Source organism: Amblyraja radiata, chromosome 32 (assembly GCF_010909765.2).
Source record: "Amblyraja radiata isolate CabotCenter1 chromosome 32, sAmbRad1.1.pri, whole genome shotgun sequence".
Taxonomy (NCBI): domain Eukaryota; kingdom Metazoa; phylum Chordata; class Chondrichthyes; order Rajiformes; family Rajidae; genus Amblyraja; species Amblyraja radiata.
The window spans coordinates 8,074,434-8,095,551 of record NC_045987.1 but is presented as its reverse complement, the minus strand read 5'-3'; the positions used below and the strand labels follow the sequence as shown (position 1 = coordinate 8,095,551).

At 44.5% G+C, this 21,118-nt stretch overlaps 1 protein-coding gene across 3 annotated transcripts in view; it reads left to right on the top strand.

Annotated features, from left to right (window-relative positions):
• Nucleotides 1-19,299, top strand: part of ptpa (protein phosphatase 2 phosphatase activator) — a 50,958-nt gene extending 31,659 nt beyond the window's left edge. For all 3 annotated transcript variants that reach the window (XM_033049337.1, XM_033049338.1, XM_033049339.1), the window contains exons 9-10: nt 7,093-7,200; nt 18,267-19,299. In XM_033049337.1, the coding sequence (XP_032905228.1) occupies nt 7,093-7,200; nt 18,267-18,341 (183 nt within the window). In that variant the 3' untranslated portion in view covers nt 18,342-19,299. The remainder of the gene's footprint in view (nt 1-7,092; nt 7,201-18,266) is intronic.
• The last annotated feature ends 1,819 nt before the right edge of the window (nt 19,300-21,118 follow it).

Below are 21,118 nucleotides of genomic sequence, written 5' to 3'. Positions count from 1 at the left end.
CATCTGATTAGATGTTAAACTAAGGACCTGGATGGCAGGCATGAAGTTCTCATCACTGTTTAAATCCCATGTGTAGGAAGGAACTGCAGATATTGGTTTACACCGAAGATAGACACAACATGCCGGGGTAACTCAGCAGGACAGGTCGAGACCCGAAACGTCACCCATTCCTTCTCTCCAGAGATACTGTCTGTCCCGCTGTGTTACTCCAGCATTTTGTGTCTATCTTCGGTGTACTGTTTAAATCTCGATCCTTCAGCCTATAGCACTATAGTAATTATGTTCATTTTATACATTAGTACCTTTGGGTCCTTGCTGTCCTCAAACTGCTGCTTAGCAAAGCACTATGATTTGTGGTGCTATAGAAATGCAAGTTTGGGGTTTTTGTTTGCTGCTTTAGCGACAATGAGCAGGCTGCATTATGCGAACAGCCTCTGTGGTGAAGTCATTTCCTGACACACCGCTGGCCAAGGCCTATAGATATCGAGACAGAAGGAGACCTGCACTTGAGAGGTACGTTCCAGCACTGGCAGATGTTTCTGCTTGAGTGTGGCACGGATGTGTCAGGAAAGTAATGACACCCCTCTCTTTGTCATTAGGTTAGGTCCATAAAAAACGCAAACTGCAATCTTTTGTTTCCAGAGGACAGATTATAAAAGCAAGGAAGCGGTGTTGAACTTGTACAAAGCTTTAATTGGACCCACTCAGAAGTATTGACTAAAGTTTGGGGGCACTTCCACTATTGAAAGGTTGCAGGAAGAGATGAAGGTGGTGATTTTTTGACTCAATTTTACTCATTATTAGCAGTGAAGTAGAGGGCCCGTCCCACTTACGTGATTTTTTTCGGCGACTGCCGGCATCTGTTATGGTTGCGACAGGTGGCCGACATGTCGCGGGGTGACGCCTGTATGGTCGTGAGTAGTCGCCCAAAGAGTCGTACCTTTTTCTGGTCGCCGCTGGATTTTTAACATGTTGACATGTTTTGGCGACCTGCTGCGACTATGACGGGTGCCGGCAAGTCGCCGAAAAAATTGCGTAAGTGGGACAGGCCCTTTATGAAGAGGGACTTGAGAAAACACTACTTTCCCAATTCAGACTGTTAACTTTTGACATGATAGATATCTCCAAAGTTAAGATTTTATAAAGAATGACATGGATTTACAGCACATAACCGGCCAAACAAGTCTGAGCCAGTCTTTGGGTTCCACCCCAACCTCCCACTGCTTCTTCCCCTGTGACCCAATCACAATATTCTTCCATTCTCATTTCTTTCATGTAGTTAACTAAATTCCCCTAAAGTAATGTTCCACAATCTAGCCACTCTTTGGGTGAAGAAAATTCTCATAATTTCTTTGTTGTGATTACCTTTAGATTTGAATCCCCATGTGAAAAAAAATTTTTTTTACCCTATCAATCCCTAGCATACAGTGAGTATTAGGAAATCCTACTGGATGAAATGAGAGCAATGAGTATTTAGAAATAAGGAACTGCAGATGCTGGTCTACAAAGAAAAACATAAAATGCTGGAGTAACTCAGCAGGTCAGGCAGCATCTCTGGAGGGCATTGATAGTGATGTTTTGGGTCGGGACTCCTTTTCCGACTCCCTGCCTTTGAGATATATCGGTGGAAACCGGAACACACTGTGGAAACCCATGTAGTCACAGAGAGATTATACAAACTCCACTGCAGTCAGGATCTAACCCGAGTCTCTGGCATTGTGGGCTTGTACACTCTGGAGTTTAGAAGGATGAGAGGGTATCTCATTGAAACATATAAGATTGGTAAGGGTTTGGACACGCTAGAGGCAGGAAACATGTTCCCGATGTTGAGGGAGTCCAGAACCAGGGGCCACAGTTTAAGAATAAGGAGTAAGCCATTTAGAACTGAGACGAGGAAACACTTTTTCACACAGAGAGTTGTGAGTCTGTGGAATTCTCTGCCTCAGAGGGCGGTGGAGGCAGGTTCTCTGGATGATTTCAAGAGAGAGCTAGATAGGGCTCTTAAAGATAGCGGAGTCAGGGGATATGGGGAGAAGGCAGGAACGGGGTACTGATTGGGGATGATCAGCCATGATCACATTGAACGGCGGTGCTGGCTCGAAGGGCCGAATGGCCTACTCCTGCACCTATTGTCTATTGTCTGTTGTCTATTGTGAGACAGCAGTTCTACTAGCTGCACCACTGTGTGTTCTGTTGCCGTTTATTTAAAGTCTATGACTTGAGATTACTGAGACAATTATGAAATGAATTATTTTATCCCAAGCACTTCTAAAATCTGTCAGATTTCCCTCCACCTTCTTTGCTCTAAGGCGAACTTAGCACAATGTTGAAAGTTGCTGGCCGAGCAGGTCTGAACCATTGATCAAGAGACATGAGCTTGAATCACATAGTCACAGTTGTGCAATTTTTGCTATTCAAGTTCAATAGCAATAGCTGCTATTTTTTTAATAAACTAAAACTACCAAGTTTTTGCAAACTTGTTGTGAAACCCCATCTGTTTCCACTAAAGTCCTTTAATGAAGGAAATCTGCCATCCTTTCCCAGTCTGACCAATGTATGTTTGATTCCAAGGTAGACAAAAGTGCTGGAGAAACTCAGCGGGTGCAGCAGCATCTATGGGGCGAAGGAAATAGGCAACGTTTCGGCCCGAAACCCTTCCAGGGAAATAGGCAACGTTTCGGGCCGAAACCCTAGGGTTTCGGTCCGAAACGTTGCCTATTTCCTTCGCTCCATAGATGCTGCTGCACCCGCTGAGTTTCTCCAGCACTTTTGTCTACCTTCGATTTTCCAGCATCTGCAGTTCCTTCTTAAACAATATGTTTGATTCCAGACTTGTTCCTCGTTTCAGAGGCAGAGTTAGGGATGAACAATGAATGCTGGCAATTCCTATGAACTCCATATCCCATGAATAAATAGATTATAAACTTGTCCATTCATTTTACATAATTAAATCCCCTGACCAGGTTGCCAAGCACAGGACGATGGGCTGAATGGTACGCTGCTGTGCAGGAATATTCCTCGATTCATCCACTTCAGTGGGCTGTTTGATCCTTTTGTTCTTGACCATCAATCTGGATGAGTGCTTCGTATTGCACTGACTTAACATCCTGTTTTGGTGTGTAAGCTTCTTGCCGCCTTTAATACGTTGGTTCAACTCCCATCGAACCATTTATTAAACTTGAGGTGTGTAATAGATTTGGAATTTGCACCTGGCTTGGTTTGCAGGTAACTGAAGTTGTCTTAGTAACTGTGAGTTCAAGGCACGGGAGGGGAGAGGTGTGTGATTTGCACCATTACTCACGGATGATTAAATGGATTCACTTGTGATCGTCGGTTTCATTTGTTTTTGAGAGGCTGCAGTTGTATGGAGAGACCAGAGAAGCTGGGATTGTACAGATGATTAAGGCAGATGTAACAAATGCATTTAAAGTTTTGATAATGTGGGTTACAAAAACAATTTTCTACGGTAGAAAGAGCCAGATTTAAAGTAATCGGCAAGAGGAGAACTTAATTCCTGCAGGAAGGTATGATTTGGAATGCACGGCCTGACAAGTTGGCGCAAGGTATTCAAAGTAACTTTTGCAAGCAAATTCAATAAAACTTGATTTTGGAGGAGTGTGGAAATTGCAAATGTGGATCAGGTGCAGGGTATTGGGACCAATTGCACAGCACTTTCAAGACACTCGTCCGTAGAGCCAACTCCAGTCTGTAGGCTGGTGTTGTGGTTTCTGAAAACATAGAACTTTTAAAAAAATCAAAAATGCTTTCCCACCATCTGTCCATGCGACAAACTGCCTGTTGATGTACCTGTGATGTACACACCACAGTGCCCGGTGGTGGGGGAGGGCAGGTGAGCACACTGTTTCTGGTAACTGGTGCACATGTGCACATGTGCACATTTGTTTTTTTTTTGATGAATGCTATTTAAAGTTCTTGAGTTTCCCTGACTCAGTTGGGGATGGCAGAATAATGATTCAATATCTTGTTCTGTGCCAAGTTTGCTTTCTATCTGAAACTGCAATTAGTTATGAAGGAGGAACAGGCAAATTTAATTGAGATGCCTGGGGCAGGTTTTTTTTTACACAGAGAGTAGTCAGTTATATAGCATAGAAACAGGCCCTTTGGCCCAACCTGCTTATGCCGACCAAGATGCCCCATCCACACTAGTCCCACCTGCCTTTATTTAGCACATATGCCTCATATTCATGTACCTGTTGAAATGCCTTTAAAATTTTGTTATAGTACCTGCCTCGGTTACCTCCTCTGCCAGCTTGTTCCATATACCCCACCACCCCCTATGTGAAATAATTGCCCCTCAGGTTCCTATTAAATCTTTCCCTTCACGCCATAAACCTATGCTCTCCGGTTCTTGATTCCCCTACTCTGGGTAAAAGCACCGTACAATTACCTTTTCTATAACCTTCATAATCTTATACACCTCTGTAAGATCCTCCATTATTTTTCTGCACTGCAAGGAATAAAGTCCTAGCCTGCCCTTCCACCTCCTGTACCTCACGCCCTCAAGTCCTGACAACATCCTCGTGAATCTTCTTTGCACTCTTTCCAGCTTAACGACATCCTTTCTATGACCAAAACTGAACACAATATTCCAAAATGCGGCCTCACGTCTTGTACAACTTTAACATAACATTTCAACTTCTAATCTCAATTCCTTTACTGATGAAGGCCAATGTACTGAAAACCATATCTACCTGTGACAGCAGTTTCACCACTCCTAGATCCCTCTGCTCGACAACTCTCCCCAGAGCCCTGCCAGTAACTGCGAAGGTCCTGCTCTAAGGTACACAAAATTGCTGGGGAAACTCAGCGGGTGCAGCAGCATCTATGGAGCGAAGGAAATAGGCGACGTTTCGGGCCGAAACCCTTCTTCAGACTCGAAGGGTCTGCTCTAGTTTGACTTCCCAAAGTGTAGCACCTCACACTTATCTGCATTAAATTCTATTAACCATTCCTCAGCCCACATGTGCAACTGATCAAGACCCTGCTGTTATTTCTGATCACCATCATCGTTGTCTACGATACCAAACATTTACATGTCATCTACAAACTTACTAATCATGCTTCCTCATCCAAATCATTGATATAAATCACAAACAGCACCGATCGCTGAGGCACACCGCTAGTCACAGGCCTCCATTCCCGAAGAAAACCTTCCACAATTACACTTTGCTTTCTTCCATGAAGGCAATTCTCTATCCAGTTGGCAGGCCCTCCCTGGATCCCATGTGATCTAACCTTCCAGAGCAGCCTACCATGAGGAACCTTATCAAATACCTGTGTTCAAGAAGGAACTGCAGATGCTGGAAAATCGAAGGTAGACAAAATTGCTGGAGAAACTCAGCGGGTGCGGCAGCATCTGTGGAGCGAAGGAAATAGGCAACGTTTCGTGCCGAAACGTTGCCTATTTCCTTCGCTCCATAGATGCTGCCGCACCCGCTGAGTTTCTCCAGCAATTTTGTCTACCTTATCAAATATCTTGCAGAAGTCCATATCGACAACGTCTTTGCACTAAGCATCCCTTTTGATTCCTACTTAAAAAAAACTCAGATTCGTAAGACACGATCTCCCATGGACAAAACCATGCTGACTATCACTCATTCGCCCATTTATACAAATGCATATATATCTTATCCCTTAGAATCCTCTCCAATAGTGGGTGCCTGGAACGTGCTTCCAGGGATGGCGGTGGAGACTGACACGACAGGAGCATTTAAGAGGCTTTTAAATAGGCACATGGATATACAGGGAATTGAGGGATATAAATCACATGTAGGCAGAGGAGGTTATTTTAATTGGCATCATGGCGGGCACAGAAATTGTGGGCCTGCTCGTGCTTTACTGTTCTGTGTTCTTTGTACTGCAATAGATGATAACAGATTGTGGTGCAGTGGATTTTGAGGAGGTGAAATTTAGGCAAACAACAAAGAAAAAAGGCGCCAAATTGAATGTCGCTAAGCTCACTAATATCTACTGTTGTCAGGCAAAGTATTAAGAGACGGTCTGGTTGAATACTTACTAACTGTCACATCAAATTTGACTTTTAATAGAAACATAGAAAATAGGTGCCATTCAGCCCTTTGAGCCAGCACCGCCATTCAATATGACCATGGCTGATCATCCAAAATCAGTACCCCTTACCTGCTTTCTCCCTATATCCCTTGATCCAGTTAGCCCTGAGAGCTATATCTAACACTCTTGTATACGTCATTGAATACAATAATAAACCATGAGAGGCAGGGTGAAATGCAGAATATGGAGGCTAGTATCAGAAGTTATTAACAGCTGGGTACTGGCGTAGATGTTATGAAATGCCGCTGTTGCTTCAGCACAATGTTTATAGAATTGACAGCGTGGTCTGCATCAGTATTCTGTAGAACTTGTGACTGTCTGCCCATCCTATTTTACTCTCAGCGAGACTAATTACTTTCTTGCTTCAGGGTTTGTCTAATTTGTGGTGTAATACATCTCTGCTGTTCACCTCAAAACTTTTAAGTCTCAAGCACTGTCTTGTCCCTCTCCGAGTAGCTTCTTCTCAGTACCTTATTAGCTATACTTGTGTTAACCTTGTATTTGTGACTTGTAGTTTTGATATATCTAATGTGAGAACAATATTTCTTCAACTTCCCCTGAACCTCTTCATATTTTTGAAGACAAAAAGTAACCCCCCAGCACTTGCTTTGTTCAATGAAAGGAATTCTAACCTGCTTATAGACACAAATGCTGGAGTAACTCGGCACGCCAGGCAGCATCTCTAGAGAAAAGGAATAGTTGACATTTCGGGTCAAAAACCCTTCTTCAGACTGAAGACGACTGAGTCTGAAGAAGGGTTCGACCCGAAACGTCAACAATTCCTTTTCTTCAGGGATGCTGCCTGACTCGCTGAGTTACTCCAGCATTGTGTGTCTATCTTCGATGTGAATCAGCATCTGCAGTTCCTTCCTACACCCCAACTAGTTAGTTCTTTCCTGATTAATCCATACAGAGGAGAAAATGCAAAAATACATTGACCAGTTTGCTGAGCAGCCACATAAGTATCATTGATAATGCCGCAATCTGTGTTTTCTCCTCCAGATGAAGACCGGCCCATTTGCAGAACACTCCAACCAGCTGTGGAATATCAGTGCCGTCCCTGCATGGTCTAAAGTTAACCAAGGACTGATTCGAATGTACAAAGCAGACGTAAGTGCAACTGAGACGTTAACACTGGCCGGTGCAATAGTTCCTCAGTGAAATTGTTTGCCCCAATTAAGGATTTTAATTTGTGGATTAGCCCTATCTAGATTAGCCATAACTATTTTAAAACTAGTCCCAAAGTGCTTCCATACTGACATTTCAGCCACTTGCCCAGCCTCACTTCCAGAAAGGTGGAAAGTTTAGAAATAAAAGCAGTTACATAAATGCAAATCTTTCCTTTTTACTGTTATTTTGTTTTTCCCTTTTCAAAAGGGAAAAGGGAACTTTCTGCACTCTTGTAGGAAGGCTAGTTTCAAAATTGGATGGGGGTGAGGAACAGATAGATTACCCAGATTCCTGAACAGAATTCTTTTTTTGGGTGGGGGTGGGTTTCAGAGACCATTGAGTGGGAGCACTCTCTATAATTTCAAATCTGCTGCTGATTTATCTCATGTTCTGTGCTTCACTTTGACTTTTTCAGTCCCCTATGACTTCAAGTTTTTGTTTAAAAGTAAGTGGGGTGATGTGTGATGTTCTCTGACAGATATGGGGGTTTTGGGGGAAAGTTGAGCAAACTGCTGATGTATCAAGAACCACAAATTTGAGCTTGACTCACATTGCACTCCTTGAGCAAACCAATAAAGCGAGCTGGTATTTCCCATTGCATGACGTGGCAGTTTGTCACAAAATCTAATGATATATTCTGTCATAAAATATGCTCTGGAGTATATTAAGTTTAGTGCAGTCTTTTTAAAATATTTGATCACATTGGGCCTGGCACTTTTCGTTACAAACTGGAGGTGCCGAAAGGCAAAATGGAGATACCTCTCTGTGCAAAATCTAAATCTTGGTCTCCAAATGTGTCAGACATTGAAAACTTAGAACTTAGCAGGAAAATAAATATAAAACGCAGCCGTAGATTACCAAATTAAATGATTAACTCACTGGTTACAGTAAAAAGAAAAAAATTGCATTTATATTGTATCTTCATCCAAAAATGCCAATCAACGGTGCTGTGTATTACATAAGTTGAAACTTAAGCCAATTTGCATTTCAATAAAGTTGGCGCATGATGGCCAAGTCGCAAAGGGTCTGGAAAAGGGTCTTGACCCAAAACATCATCTATCCATGTTCTCCTGAGATACTGGCTGACCTGATTTACTCCAGCACTTTGTCTCCTTTTGTGTAGAGACCCGATTGTTTTTGAAACACTACCATGGGATAATCTACTATGATGCCTTGTATTTACATACCAACTTCTAATGTTACTAAGGATTACAAAGGAGTTCACAGAAGCATTATTAAACAAAATGGGTAGCACAGTTCTGGTGCTGTCTATGTGGCATTTTCACATTCTCCCTGTGACTGCGTGGGTTTCCTCCTGGTTCCTCGGTTTCCTCCCAGATCCCAGAAATATTTGGGTTGGTAGGTAATCGACCAGTTAATCATGCCTACTGTGGTAGAAATTGGGGAGGTTGTTTTGGGGAAAGTGGGGAGAATAAAATGGGCTAGGATAGGATTAGTGTAAAAATGTGCTGGTTGGTGCAGACTCAGGGGGCTGAAGGGCCTGTCTATGTGTCTGTCAATGACTCTACATCTAAAATTTGATACAGAGCCACAGATTTTAATATAAAGGTGTTGCTTAATCAGGAGCCAATAGAGTGAAGAGTGAATGGGATGTTGTGAGATAGAATAAGGGCAGCAGTGGTTTGGATCACCAGGTTTTGTGGGAGTAGATGTGGGCACAGTTTAATGAACCCTCTGAAGTATGACCGTTCTTCATTTCCGCAATACTGGACTGAACCAGACCACAATGGGACAGGTTTCTGAACTCGAGTCTTTCTGACAAAGGGAGATGTGCTACCACTGAGCATGGTTGAAATATTGACATCCTTTTATTTGTTAACTGACGTCATGTATTTGTGTGATGGGTGGGTAGAAATGAAGGGAAAAAGCTGTTCCTACATTTTCTCCCATCCTGACACAATTTTCTTTTGCTTTCAATGATGCCGCTCACTAGACTTTGCTCACAACAGGTGGCAACACCATTAGGACTGCCCACGTCTAAACATTCAAATCCATGCATAACCTTTACTGAACCTTGTGGGTGCTGACTGTTTGATAGTTGTGGGAAAGCCAGACTTGATGTTCTCACCCAGTGCCCGCTTTACACATAAATATTTCAAAGCTTTTATGGGGAAGAACAGTGCTCATCACAAATGTTTAGTGTCCCATAAAGGTTCTTGATGTTGTACTTTTCATCACTAAGAAAAGACTCGGCTGACTTTCCCTGTTGGTGAGGCCGACAGAAGGTCAAGAGGAGAGGGGACAAAGAAGGAACGTGCCTAATATTCATGAACAGCTGTGAAAGGGACAATTGAAATCAGGCACCTCCTTGAGAAGTAATCGACTAAATTGCGATGTTTGGTGCTGAGAACGGGCTTCAGGCTCAGACTTGAACAGCATATAATGGGGCAGGCCAGATGATAACATGGCAATCTGATCCCCGGATGATGGGGTAGGGCTGGGCATCATGTCAAGGGGCGGAATTATAAATTTGGGCAGGGAGAAAGCTTCAACGAGCAAGGTGCTGATCCTCCTCATCAAAAGGACTGTCTCTTTAAGATATTGGTGCAGGAGGAAGTATTGAAGGCAGCTGGCACGGGTCAGGCATCCTTCCTGAAACACAGTCCTTTAGCCAGAGGAAGCTGAGCTAAATGTTACTTGAGGCAATACCATACACAAAAGACAGTCTGTTACTGAGTCTACCAATTGCCGGACAGGAAGTGATGCATGTGATCTTTTGCATGCTGCACTACCTCATTCCCTCTCCCTTTGCTGCCAGTGTTTTACGTTTGCTTTTTAATTCATACGGTTTCAACATAAACTTACCAAGAATTTTCAGCACAGAAACTAGTCATTCAGCTTTCTTGCTTATGTAGTATTAACATGTTACGTGAGCCACTTCCCATCCCACTACCTCACAGTATCAACACGTCTGTTTATTTGTTTCTGTTTCAAGTGTTTATCTAAGTTTGATTAAATGCATCTATCTTATTCCACGGCAGCATCAGTTCCCACATCTAACCACTCTGGGCACTATTGGTAACTATGTTATATGCTACCTTACTGCTCCACAAATTGTCTTCTCTCTCGCTCCCTTATCAAACACTCCTATAATGTTAGACCTCTAACAAGTTATCCCCTCAGAGTTTGTTTTATGAGAGAAAAGGTCTCCATCAGTTTTAATCTTTACTGACGGTGAATGGAGGCCTTGGCTCAGGAGCGGTGCTTTCACCTCTGCGTCAGAAGCCAATGAATTCAAGTCGTACTCCAGACACATAAGTACAAACACTAGGCCAACATTCTTGTGCAATATGTATGTGTTTAAATGGGTAATATGGCTATTTGCTGACGAAAGAAAACGATTAGAAAATCATGCCACAGACTTGATTGAACTGAAGCCTTCCTTTGGCTGATGTTTTTTCTTGCCTGGGTACAGCTCCCACCAACTCTTAAATACCCTCCTCCAGCAGTTACTCTGTGTGTTTGTTGGAGTACACTGTATGTATTGGCAGGCAGCTCATTATGAGAGGCATCTCGGCTAAGCGTCAGAGAGTGATTTTTTTAATTTATTTTTTGTGGCATTTTATTTCCACTCCCTGGCCTAAGGGCATTGGAGCTAATGCCTGGTGCAAGGCTTGCAATGATGAATTAACTCTGTGCAGATCCAGAATCAAATATTCATGACAGAAGGCGGTAATTTTGCTCGTCACGCCTCTGCTGGAACTTTGAAAGAGCAACTCTGTTAGTCCATTTTACCCTGCTTTTTCCAGAAACCTTATACATTTCCCACTTGAGGTATATATCCAACCCTTATTTGGAAATGACTCAATCTGTAACCACAGCCTTTCAGGCAACACATTGTAGATCATAACCAGATGCTGGGCATTAGCGTTCATGTTTCGTCTGGTTGCAGAGCCCCCCCACTGTTGGGAAATAGATTAGCCCTATTTGCCCCTCACAGTTTTGAATATTGTCTATAAAATAAGTTTTACTGAGATCTTTGTCGATGATTTGGAGTACGTGGACTTGTTTGCCTGCCCTCACAAGCTATTGATCCAGTGTGGTAGCAGTTGCTGGATGAGTATCCAGAAGCTCAGAATCTTGATCTAGTCATATAAACTCAACCCCACCATCGCAGTGGGAAATTTAAATTAAAATGATTGTAAAACCACATCTGGTTCAATAACGACAATGAATTCTGCTCCCCTCGTCTGGTCTGGCCCATGTGGGACTCTACACCCTTCAATGTGGTTGGCTCCTGACCGTCTCCGAGAAGGCCTATCAAAGCACTCTGCTCAAGGTTTAATTAGGACTGGACAATAAATGGAGATCTTGGCGGCAACACCCATATCCCATGAACAAATATATAAAATAATAAATACTGAAACAAAAGTAACAGCATCATACCATCAATGCCAACGAGTGATTGATCCTGTGTAGTCCACTAACCTACAAGCCTCTGTGTAGTCATTACATACCTTTCTAAATTACTTCCCCACCCCAGATTCTGGATTGGATGCTAGAGGGAATCTTCTGTACCTATCGCGTCCTGTACCTGCCTTGAGAGCATTTGAAGGGGAAGTGTAGAACCAGCTTCACTGTGTATGGTTCAATGGGACAGTGCAGATGGAACTTTGCACCTGGTCTGGGAGACTTCACTCTTATCATTGCATTCATAATGGGCACAAACTTCATATTACCATGAACATTTTTTTTCCCCCAGTGTATTTTGCTGAACCATTCATGTTTCTTTGGACAGCTCTGCGCTTTGAGCTCGAGGTGACATCAGTTTAAAATACTGTTTGGTGTTAGTCGATTTTCAGCTTCTGGTACATTTCTACAGAATGTAGACTGATCCTCATCATTCCAGCCCTCTCACTGACTCCTAAACCAATTCCCCCACCCACCACCTCACCCCCACATCATCAATCTCTGAAGTCTATTTGTGAAAAAATCTAAAGGTTACATTTAAAAACAAAATGCTGGAGGAACCCACTAGGTTTTGCTCAAAATTCCAGCATCTGCAGTTTCTTGTGCCTCTAAAAGTTAAACTAATGTATTCACCCAATGATCACGGCAGCCGTTGGCCATTTATTTCTAAGTATGTCACAAAGTTCGGGTAGAACCGTAACTGCACTCATTTTGTCTGACTCCGAGTTCAGAGGTATGTCTCAACAATGTCTGAACAGTCATTACCTGATCATCATTGTCAAAGACTGATTGCAGGCGCCCCACTCTTTGAATTACTAGTTATGGGGAGGACTAGATATTTAGTTTACAAATTCCTGTGCAAGAAAGGAATGTAATGGTGAGATGAAAATTCAGAGGGAAGAATGCTTGCTTTGCCAGTAATACCAGACACCAAGATTTAATATTATTTAAAAATGTTTGGCATATTGTCCTTTAAAATATTTATTTTCCTATCATCATGGAAGACTGATCAGATCATCTATTGTTTCTGACTTCCCCAGCCAGAGAAAATAGTTCCACTGTACCTCCACCCTACACCTGAACAGCCTGAGGGACCTTCCTCCCAGATCAGAGTCCCGACCAGCCCGCTTTTGACACCGCCTTTCATCGCTTTGCTGAACCTGTTCTCATAGTGAAAAGCTTCTCATTTAACTATACACACCTCCTCCATATCAAATGTGCAGCTTTCGGAACCTGTACAGGTCCAAACAACACTTGTTTCTTTCTGGGTTACATTGGAACATTACATGTTGCCCTATTTGGTACATAGGGCTACTTCCTATTCTCTTAAAGGTTTCACCCCCTTTGTTGTCAGTTTCCACTTTCATATTGTCCATCTCTGACTTTCATTTCTTGACCTCTCCATTTCCATTTCAGGGCATAGGCTAGTAACTAATATCTGACATCAGCTCATTATACTCCACAGCTACCGTGACCATATTGCTTCCCATTCTGCTTTCTGTTAGCACCTTTCCATTCTCGCAGTTACCTGAATTCTATGCATCTGTTCGAAAGATGCCAGTTTTCACACTGGTGCTTCAGAGATGTATTTTTTCGTCAGCTACACCCTTCATCTCTGCCCTTCTTGCTCCTAGACCTGTTACTTGCATTTTGCACACTTATGCCCTCGCGCCCTCTTCTGTGACCCAGAACAGGGGGAGGGTTTCCCCTGTCTCTGCCTTCCACAGTTAGCGCCCATATTCAACGAATCATTCTCCAGTTTCCAACACCTTTGATACAATAACAACTTCAGACACAAATTTCCTTCCAGCAACCAGTAGGGACTGCTCAAGTTGAAGGTGAAGCAGTGATAAAAGGTCACTGACCTGAAATAATAACTGAAGTTAGACAAAAATGCTGGCGAAACACAGCGGGTGAGGCAGCATCTATGGTGCAAAGGAATAGATGACGTTTCAGGTCGAGACCCTTCTTCAGACTGATGTGGGGGGCGGGAAGAAGAAGGGAAGAGGCGGAGACAGTGGGCTGTGGGAGAGCTAGGAAGGAGGGAGAAAGCAAGGACTACCTGAAATTGGAGAAGTCATTGTTCATACCGCTGGGGTGTAAACTACCCAAGTGAAATAATAACTGTAAAGAAGTGAAGTCTGACACACTTGTAACTTTACTAATTGTTTAATGAGCACTCGGGTTAAACACATTCCAGCACTGACTACTAGCAGTCTATAACCGTGCTGGAACCAAGAGAGCGTGAGAGAGATAGAGAGAGTTATTATACTTGATAACTAAGGCGTGATTAGTGGTACTGAGGTAGCTATATTATTGGTTGCATGCATGGACCATCTACATCCTTCCCCTTAGAAATCAAAACAGGATTAGAGCCGCGGCAATGTAACAGCACAGGGCATGCGAGATTAAGCAAAGTCACCGTAGCGAACAGGCGGCTTGACAATGCGACCCGAACGCGTGCGTACAATACCTCCCCCCCCCATCGGAAAGAAGAGTGGGCGTAGCGGAGGCAGGCGAGAAAGTTAAAGCAGGATCAAGCGCAGCCGAAGCTGGAAAGGCAGGAGGAGGAGGTGAACGCAGAGGAGGTGAAGGCACCCGGACAAAACCAGGCGGCTGAGGAGGAGGAGAAGAATGCAAAGGAGGAGGAGATCGCAGCAGCGGAGGGGTAAGCGGCATGCGGGCAACAGCAGGGAGATCGGCAGTGGCAGGCTGGAACGGCAGCGGAGGAGCATAAGGACCCGCCGGTGCAGGCTTCGGCTCGTTCACGGCCAGTAGGTGTTGACGGCTCCGGCGATAGACAGTCCCTTCATAGTCCACCAGGTAAGATCTAGGGGAGTCAGCCATACCGACCACGGTCGCGAGGCGGGAATAGCCGGTAGTAGAGTGCATCCGAACGACTTGGCCTGGCAGTAGAGGGGACAGGGGGCGGCAGGACTTGTCGTGGGAACGCCGTTGGCTCTCATGCTTCTGGTCAATCCGCTGTTGGACAGTGGCAGGCTCGAGCACTTTGGGTAGCAGGGCCTGTTGGGCGATTGGCATGGGAGGTCTTGTCATCCGCGACATTAAACGCTGGGCAGGGGAACCCATGGCTGGGTCCCGGGAGATGTTTCGTAGGTTGAGTAAGCCCAGGTAAAAATCGCAGTTGGACAGGCGCGACTGCTCCAGCAGAGCCTTAGCACTCCGCACAGCCCGTTCGGCCAGGCCATTGCTCTGAGGATACTCAGGGCTACTGGTGTAGTGATGAAAGTTCCACCTGGCAGCGAACGTTTTGAATTCTGCGCTAGTGAATTGCCGGCCGTTGTCGGTCTGCAAGCGCACAGGGGTACCGAAAGTTGCAAAGTGCTTGCGCAGCTTGCTGATGACCATCTCGGAGGTGATGGAGGGAAGTATGTCCACCTCAAACCAGTTGGAATACGAGTCGACCAGGACGAGCAACTGCTTGCCCCGCCATTCGAATATGTCGGCAGCCAGCGATGTCCAGGGCATGGTAGGCGCCGGTTGCTGCAAAAGAGGCTGGCGCTGCTGGTGTGGGGCAAGGTTGTTGCAGGAGGGACAGGAGGACACTTTATCCCTGATGTATTTGGCCATACCGGGCCAGTAGAATTGTCCTTGGGCATGAGAAATGGTAGCATCGACCCCGGGATGACCATTGTGGGCAGCATTGAAGTACAGCTCGTAAAGGGAGGCAGGGACCACGACCTTGTGGCCCTTGACGATGACACCGTCTTGGATCATCAGTTCATCACAGACGAGGAAGAAAGGGTGGGCACCTGACGGCAGAGTGGTGCGCCTGTCGGGCCACCCGCGCTTGATAACGGCTGCGAGCTGCTGCAACGCAGGGTCAGCGGCGGTGTGCTCGATCAGGCACTGTAGCTGCTTGGTTGGGACAAAGTTAACGTTCAGCACCAGCAGGTCCTCCTGCTCGTAGGGGTGACGGTCGCAGGAGGCTAGTGGGGCACGATACAGGGTGTCTGCCACATGCATCTCAGTGCCCTTCTTGTAAACGATGTTGAAATCAAAACGCTGGAGCTGCAGCATCATGCGCTGAAGTCTGGCGGGGGCAATATGTATCGGTTTGTTGAGGATAGTCACCAATGGCTGGTGATTCGTTTCGACTGTGAATTTGCTGCCAAAGAGGAAGTCTTTGAACTTGGAGCAGGCGAACACCACCGCCAGAAGCTCCTTCTCGATCTGAGCATACCTTTGCTCCGTGTCGGTCATGGTCCGAGAGGCATACGAGACTGGTAGCAGCGATCCGTCGTCATAGAGCTGCAGGCAGGCAGCACCTAGTCCAAAACGGGAGGCATCGCAGGTAACAACAATGGGACAGCGCAGGTCAAAGAATTTTAGAGTCGGGGTGCAGGTCAACTTAGACTTCAGCCATTCAAAAGCCTGCTGGTGTTGTGGAAACCAGGACCAGGCAGTGTCCTTTCTTGTTAGCTGTCTCAGGGGCGAGCTTAGTTCACTGAGATTTGGGATGAACTTCCCCAGATAGTTGACCATGCCCAGGAATCGCTGCAAGCTGAGGTCGTCGGTGGGGGCTGACATCTGGGAGATAGCATTTGTCTTTTGCGGGTCTGGCTTCAGGCCGTTAGAAGTGAAGATGTGCCCGACATAAGGCACTTCGGATACGAGGAACCGGCATTTTTTTTCGTTCCGTTTCAAATTGATCTGTCGGGCCCGGTCCAGGACCCGGCGGAGATTCTTGTCATGTTCAGCAGTGTTTTTCCCGTAGACAAGGATATCATCCACCATGATGGCACACGGCATGCCAGCAAACAGCTGTTCCATGGATCGCTGAAACACCTCGCTGGCAGAGCTAATACCAAATGGCATCCGTAAGAACTTGAATCTGCCATATGGAGTGGCAGACGTTGTCAGGTCGGAGGAGCGTATGTCGAGAGGTATTTGCCAGAAAGAGCTCTTGGCATCAAGCACCGAGAAAACCGTGGCCTGGCCGACTTGTGCTGCAACGTCTTCCACGGTTCTCATAGGGTAGTGTGGACGCCTTATCGCGAGGTTCAGATCCTTCGGATTGATGCACACCCGTATCTCATTCTTGTCCTTTTTTAGGGTGGCGACCATGGTGGAGACCCAGTCAGTGGGTTCGCTGACCGCTTCCAGCAATCCCATCGCAACCATGTTCTTCAGCATAGACTCAACCTTCTCCTTCATAGCGAGGGATATTCTGTGTGGTGCACGGACCACGGGCACCACTTTCGGGTCGGTGGCGATTTTGTAAACCAGTGGTAGCTTGCCCAGCTCATTGTCGAACAGGTCCGGGTATTCAGACGTAGGATTCAGCAACATCTGCACTTCGTTGACGGTGCGATCAAAGGACACCAGTCCTAGGTCTTGGCATGCCTGGTTGCCCAACAGGCACACAGTCATAGTCGAGAACATAGAATAGGAGCGGCCGCGATAACTTCTGCAGTACACAGTTGAAAGTGGCCTTCCCCACAGGTTTCAGCACCTCACCCCCATAAGCATGTAAAGTCGAACGGTCTGCAATCAGCAGCTCATTAGGGACGACAGATGGCACAATGGGCTAAGTGTTCGGCTGGCGACCGGAACGTGACCGCGTAAAGAATCTGGCTCGCTCTAAAATACGGTTAGAGGGCAAGTCACAAATTTCAGCAAACTTCCGTAGCAAACATACCGGATCATTGGCAGACTCCGCACGCACTAGGCAAGGTTCAGCAGGAGAGATGCTTTGACGGCGTCGGGATCGTTTCGGTGAACGATATTCATGTAGTGTGTGAAATCCAGCTCAAAAGTCGCCCAGCGCTCCGCTATGTCTGCATCAAAGACATGGGGCGAGGGTTTGCGGCACGAGGAGGCCATAGTGGCAAGGGGCGCGAGAAAAACTCCGATAAAACAACACTTATAAAGAAATAAAACCCGATGAACAGGAGCCGGGCGTTTCAACTATCTGACACCATGTAAAGACGTGAAGTCTGACACACTTGTAACTTTACTAATTGTTTAATGAGCACTCGGGTTAAACACATTCCAGCACTGACTACTAGCAGTCTATAACCGTGTTGGAACCAAGAGAGCGTGAGAGAGAGAGAGTTATTATACTTGATAACTAATGCGTGGTTAGTGGTACTGAGGTAGCTATATTATTGGTTGCATGCGTGGACCATCTACAATAACTGCTTCACTCTCCCCAGTAGTGGTCTGACTTTGCAAAATATTTCCAGCATGTTGTATTTCCTTAAACCTCAACATTTGCTGTATTGTGCTTAAAGAAAAGCAATGTACAGCTGTTAAAGAATAGATGGAACATCAGCAAAGACTTGGATGTATGTAGCAGTTTACGTAAATTGACCAAATGTACTTCACGGATCCTAATTGGGCAAAAAAATTAGCACAAAGCCAAAGATGATAATTGGAGAGGTGACCAAAAGCTTGGATGACAAGTTTTAAGTAAGTCCATCCTGGAATGGGACCCGTGTTCTACCAAGATGGACCGAATAGAGAATGGACAACTATCTATCTCTTGCTGCAAATTCAGTTACATGTGAGGGTTTTCCCTTATGTTCCTCTAATGTATCTTTCTTTTTCAGTGCCTTGAAAAATTCCCAGTCATCCAGCACTTCAAATTTGGCAGCTTGCTCACCATCAACGCAGAAGGGTCATGAACAGAAGCAAAAGCAGTGCGGAATCGGAGGCAGTCTGGGATTTTCTGACCAACTGCAACAAAAAAGATATTCCACCAAAAAATACATGACTTTATTTCCTTTAGTACAATTTTTTTTGAGGGGTTTGTTGTAAGCTCAGACTTGGAGTGAAGTGGTGTGGATTTTTAACGGGTGCAAATGGACATCATGTAGCTCAGCTTAGGTCACTAGAGTTTGTCACTGTACATCATCTTCTCTCCAACCAGTACAATCATCAATCTGCATCTCAGGTGTGACAGCTCAAGCCAGTCTGGTATTGGTAGTGCTAAAGGATTGTAAAGGAAGGGAACTACAGAAATGCTTAAAAAATAAATCAATTAAAATCTAAAAATGTGCCTTTGATTGGAAAAGAGTTTTGTGCCACTTAAAAGCAACAAGTGGCTTATTTATTTAAATAAATTAAACCACATGCCTCGCTGGCTTAATCCAAGGTAGTTCTCAGTTTTCCCCCAACCCTATCCTGCAGTATATCATGCTGCATGTATAATAATTAATTGTGTAATTCTATGGTTATTTTTCATTGTAAATGAGACATTTGGGAAAGGAAGCATCTTGCCACTCTCCTCTGTTCCTGGCTAGTTTCAATAGATTTTACATGTCAGCGTTTAAGTAAGAAAATGATTGCTGGTAACAGAATAACTAAATTTCTCCATGACTGATTTGGTTGAATATATCCACAGCCTTTTGTTCACATCTAAAAAAGTATAAATCTTAGACAAAGTATTAGGCAATGCAGTATTTAAAGGATGTTGATATTCTCAGCCCTTTAGTGTGTTTGTGTGTGTATATATACACGAGTATTCAGAGGACAAAGCTCAGAGTGTTTCATTAATGAGATTTAACCCCCTGAATGAAATGCACTCTGATGTTATTACATATAACTACAAAATAAAGATTAAAGGGACAGTTGTTTCTCCAAGGGTGTTTGATGAATTTTGTTTTTATACTCCAAGCAATGCAATGATGAGTTATCCAGAAGCAGAACTTTGCTGGTTTAGGTGACCAGCAGGTCAGGTGGTCTCCTTGGTACCTATGGGTAGATAGTTCACCTCAGTCAGGTTGGGAGCAGGGACAAGCACAACTAGCTTTGATCCCCATGGGTAGGGAACATTGCCTGGACCGTAGTCTACCAAGCCCATGCCCCCCTCCCCTTTGGTGAAGTGTGTGGCTAATTGATTACTTTTACAAATACACAACAGGCTAAAAGATCATCTACTACGGTGTACGACTCTGCAATCTGACTGAATCCCAGTGCATGCTTCTACAAATGAACAGCAGGAAGACTGAGGTGAGACAGTGCTCCACCTAATGGGGATGCTGGCTTGATATAACCACCAATTCATCATAGTAGATATTTGGCCAGATAATCAAACAGAATTTAAACAACATCAGAGAGAAGGATGCGAAGATGTTAGGGGCAGAATTCCAGAGCTCTCAGCCCAGGCAACTAGAAACACAGCTGCCAAGTGATTAAAATCAGTAACGTGGAATGTATTATTGGGCTGGAAAAGGTACAGATATAGAGAAAACAAAGCCAAGACATGATTTGAAAACAACAATGAAAATTTTAAAATCAATAGTTGCCCAGGAACCAACAGAAAAATAGGTAAATGATGAACCCGACTTGAAGTCAGAATGTGGCCATTCCTCGAATTACAAATATTTGATGTACAATTTCTGTTAGAACACCATGGACTCTTTGGGTTTTGCGACTTTGATTTCCGAATCTATTTTTGCTATAACAATATACCACGCCACTCTGCCCGCCAGAATACTCTGTGCCTCTATGACCACAATACATTTTGTACAGTCTTTCCAATTTATGAATTTTTGGTCCATGAAAATTTTTCCAGGAACACATTCATTTTGTGAATCGAAGGATCCCTGTAGTTTTGGACGTGCTCAGGTTTATTGACAGTGTAAAACATAGAAAATAGGTGCAGGAGTAGGCCATTCGGCCCTTCGAGCCTGCACCGCCATTCAATATGATCATGGCTGATCATCCAACTCAGTATCCTGTACCTGCATTCTCTCCATACCCCCTGATCCCTCTAGCCACAAGGGCCACATCTAACTCCCTCTTAAATATAGCCAATGAACTGGCCTCAACTACCTTCTGTGGCAGAGAGTTCCAGAGATTCACCACTCTCTGCGTGAACATTTTTTTTCTCATTTCGGTCCTAAAGGATTTCCCCTCTATCCTTAAGCTGTGACCTCTTGTCCTGGACTTCCCCAACATCGGGAACAATCTTCCTGCATCTAGCCTGTCCAATCCCTTAAGAATTTTGTAAGTTTCTATAAGATCCCCCCTCAATCTCCTAAATTCTAGCGAGTTCAATCAGAGTCTATCCAGTCTTTCTTCATAAGAAAGTCTTGACATCCCAGGAATCAGTCTGGTGAACCTTCTCTGCACTCCCTCTATGGCAATAATGTCCTTCCTCAGATTTGGAGACCAAAACTGGACGCAATACTCCAGGTGTGGTCTCACAAAGACCCTGTACAACTGCAGTAGAACCTCCCTGCTCCTATACTCAAATCCTGGCTAGGAAATCAAATCTAGTAGTAACAAAGGCACAAATGAAAGTTTCATTAGCAAATTCTATTAAAATAGATTTGTCTGACCATTTTCACATTTCTTCTTATGGAATCTTGTTTGGTGCCAATTATCTGTCTCATTTTCTACATCATGGGATGACCATACTTAAGCAGTCTTTAGGTCATTGAGACTATGACTTCTG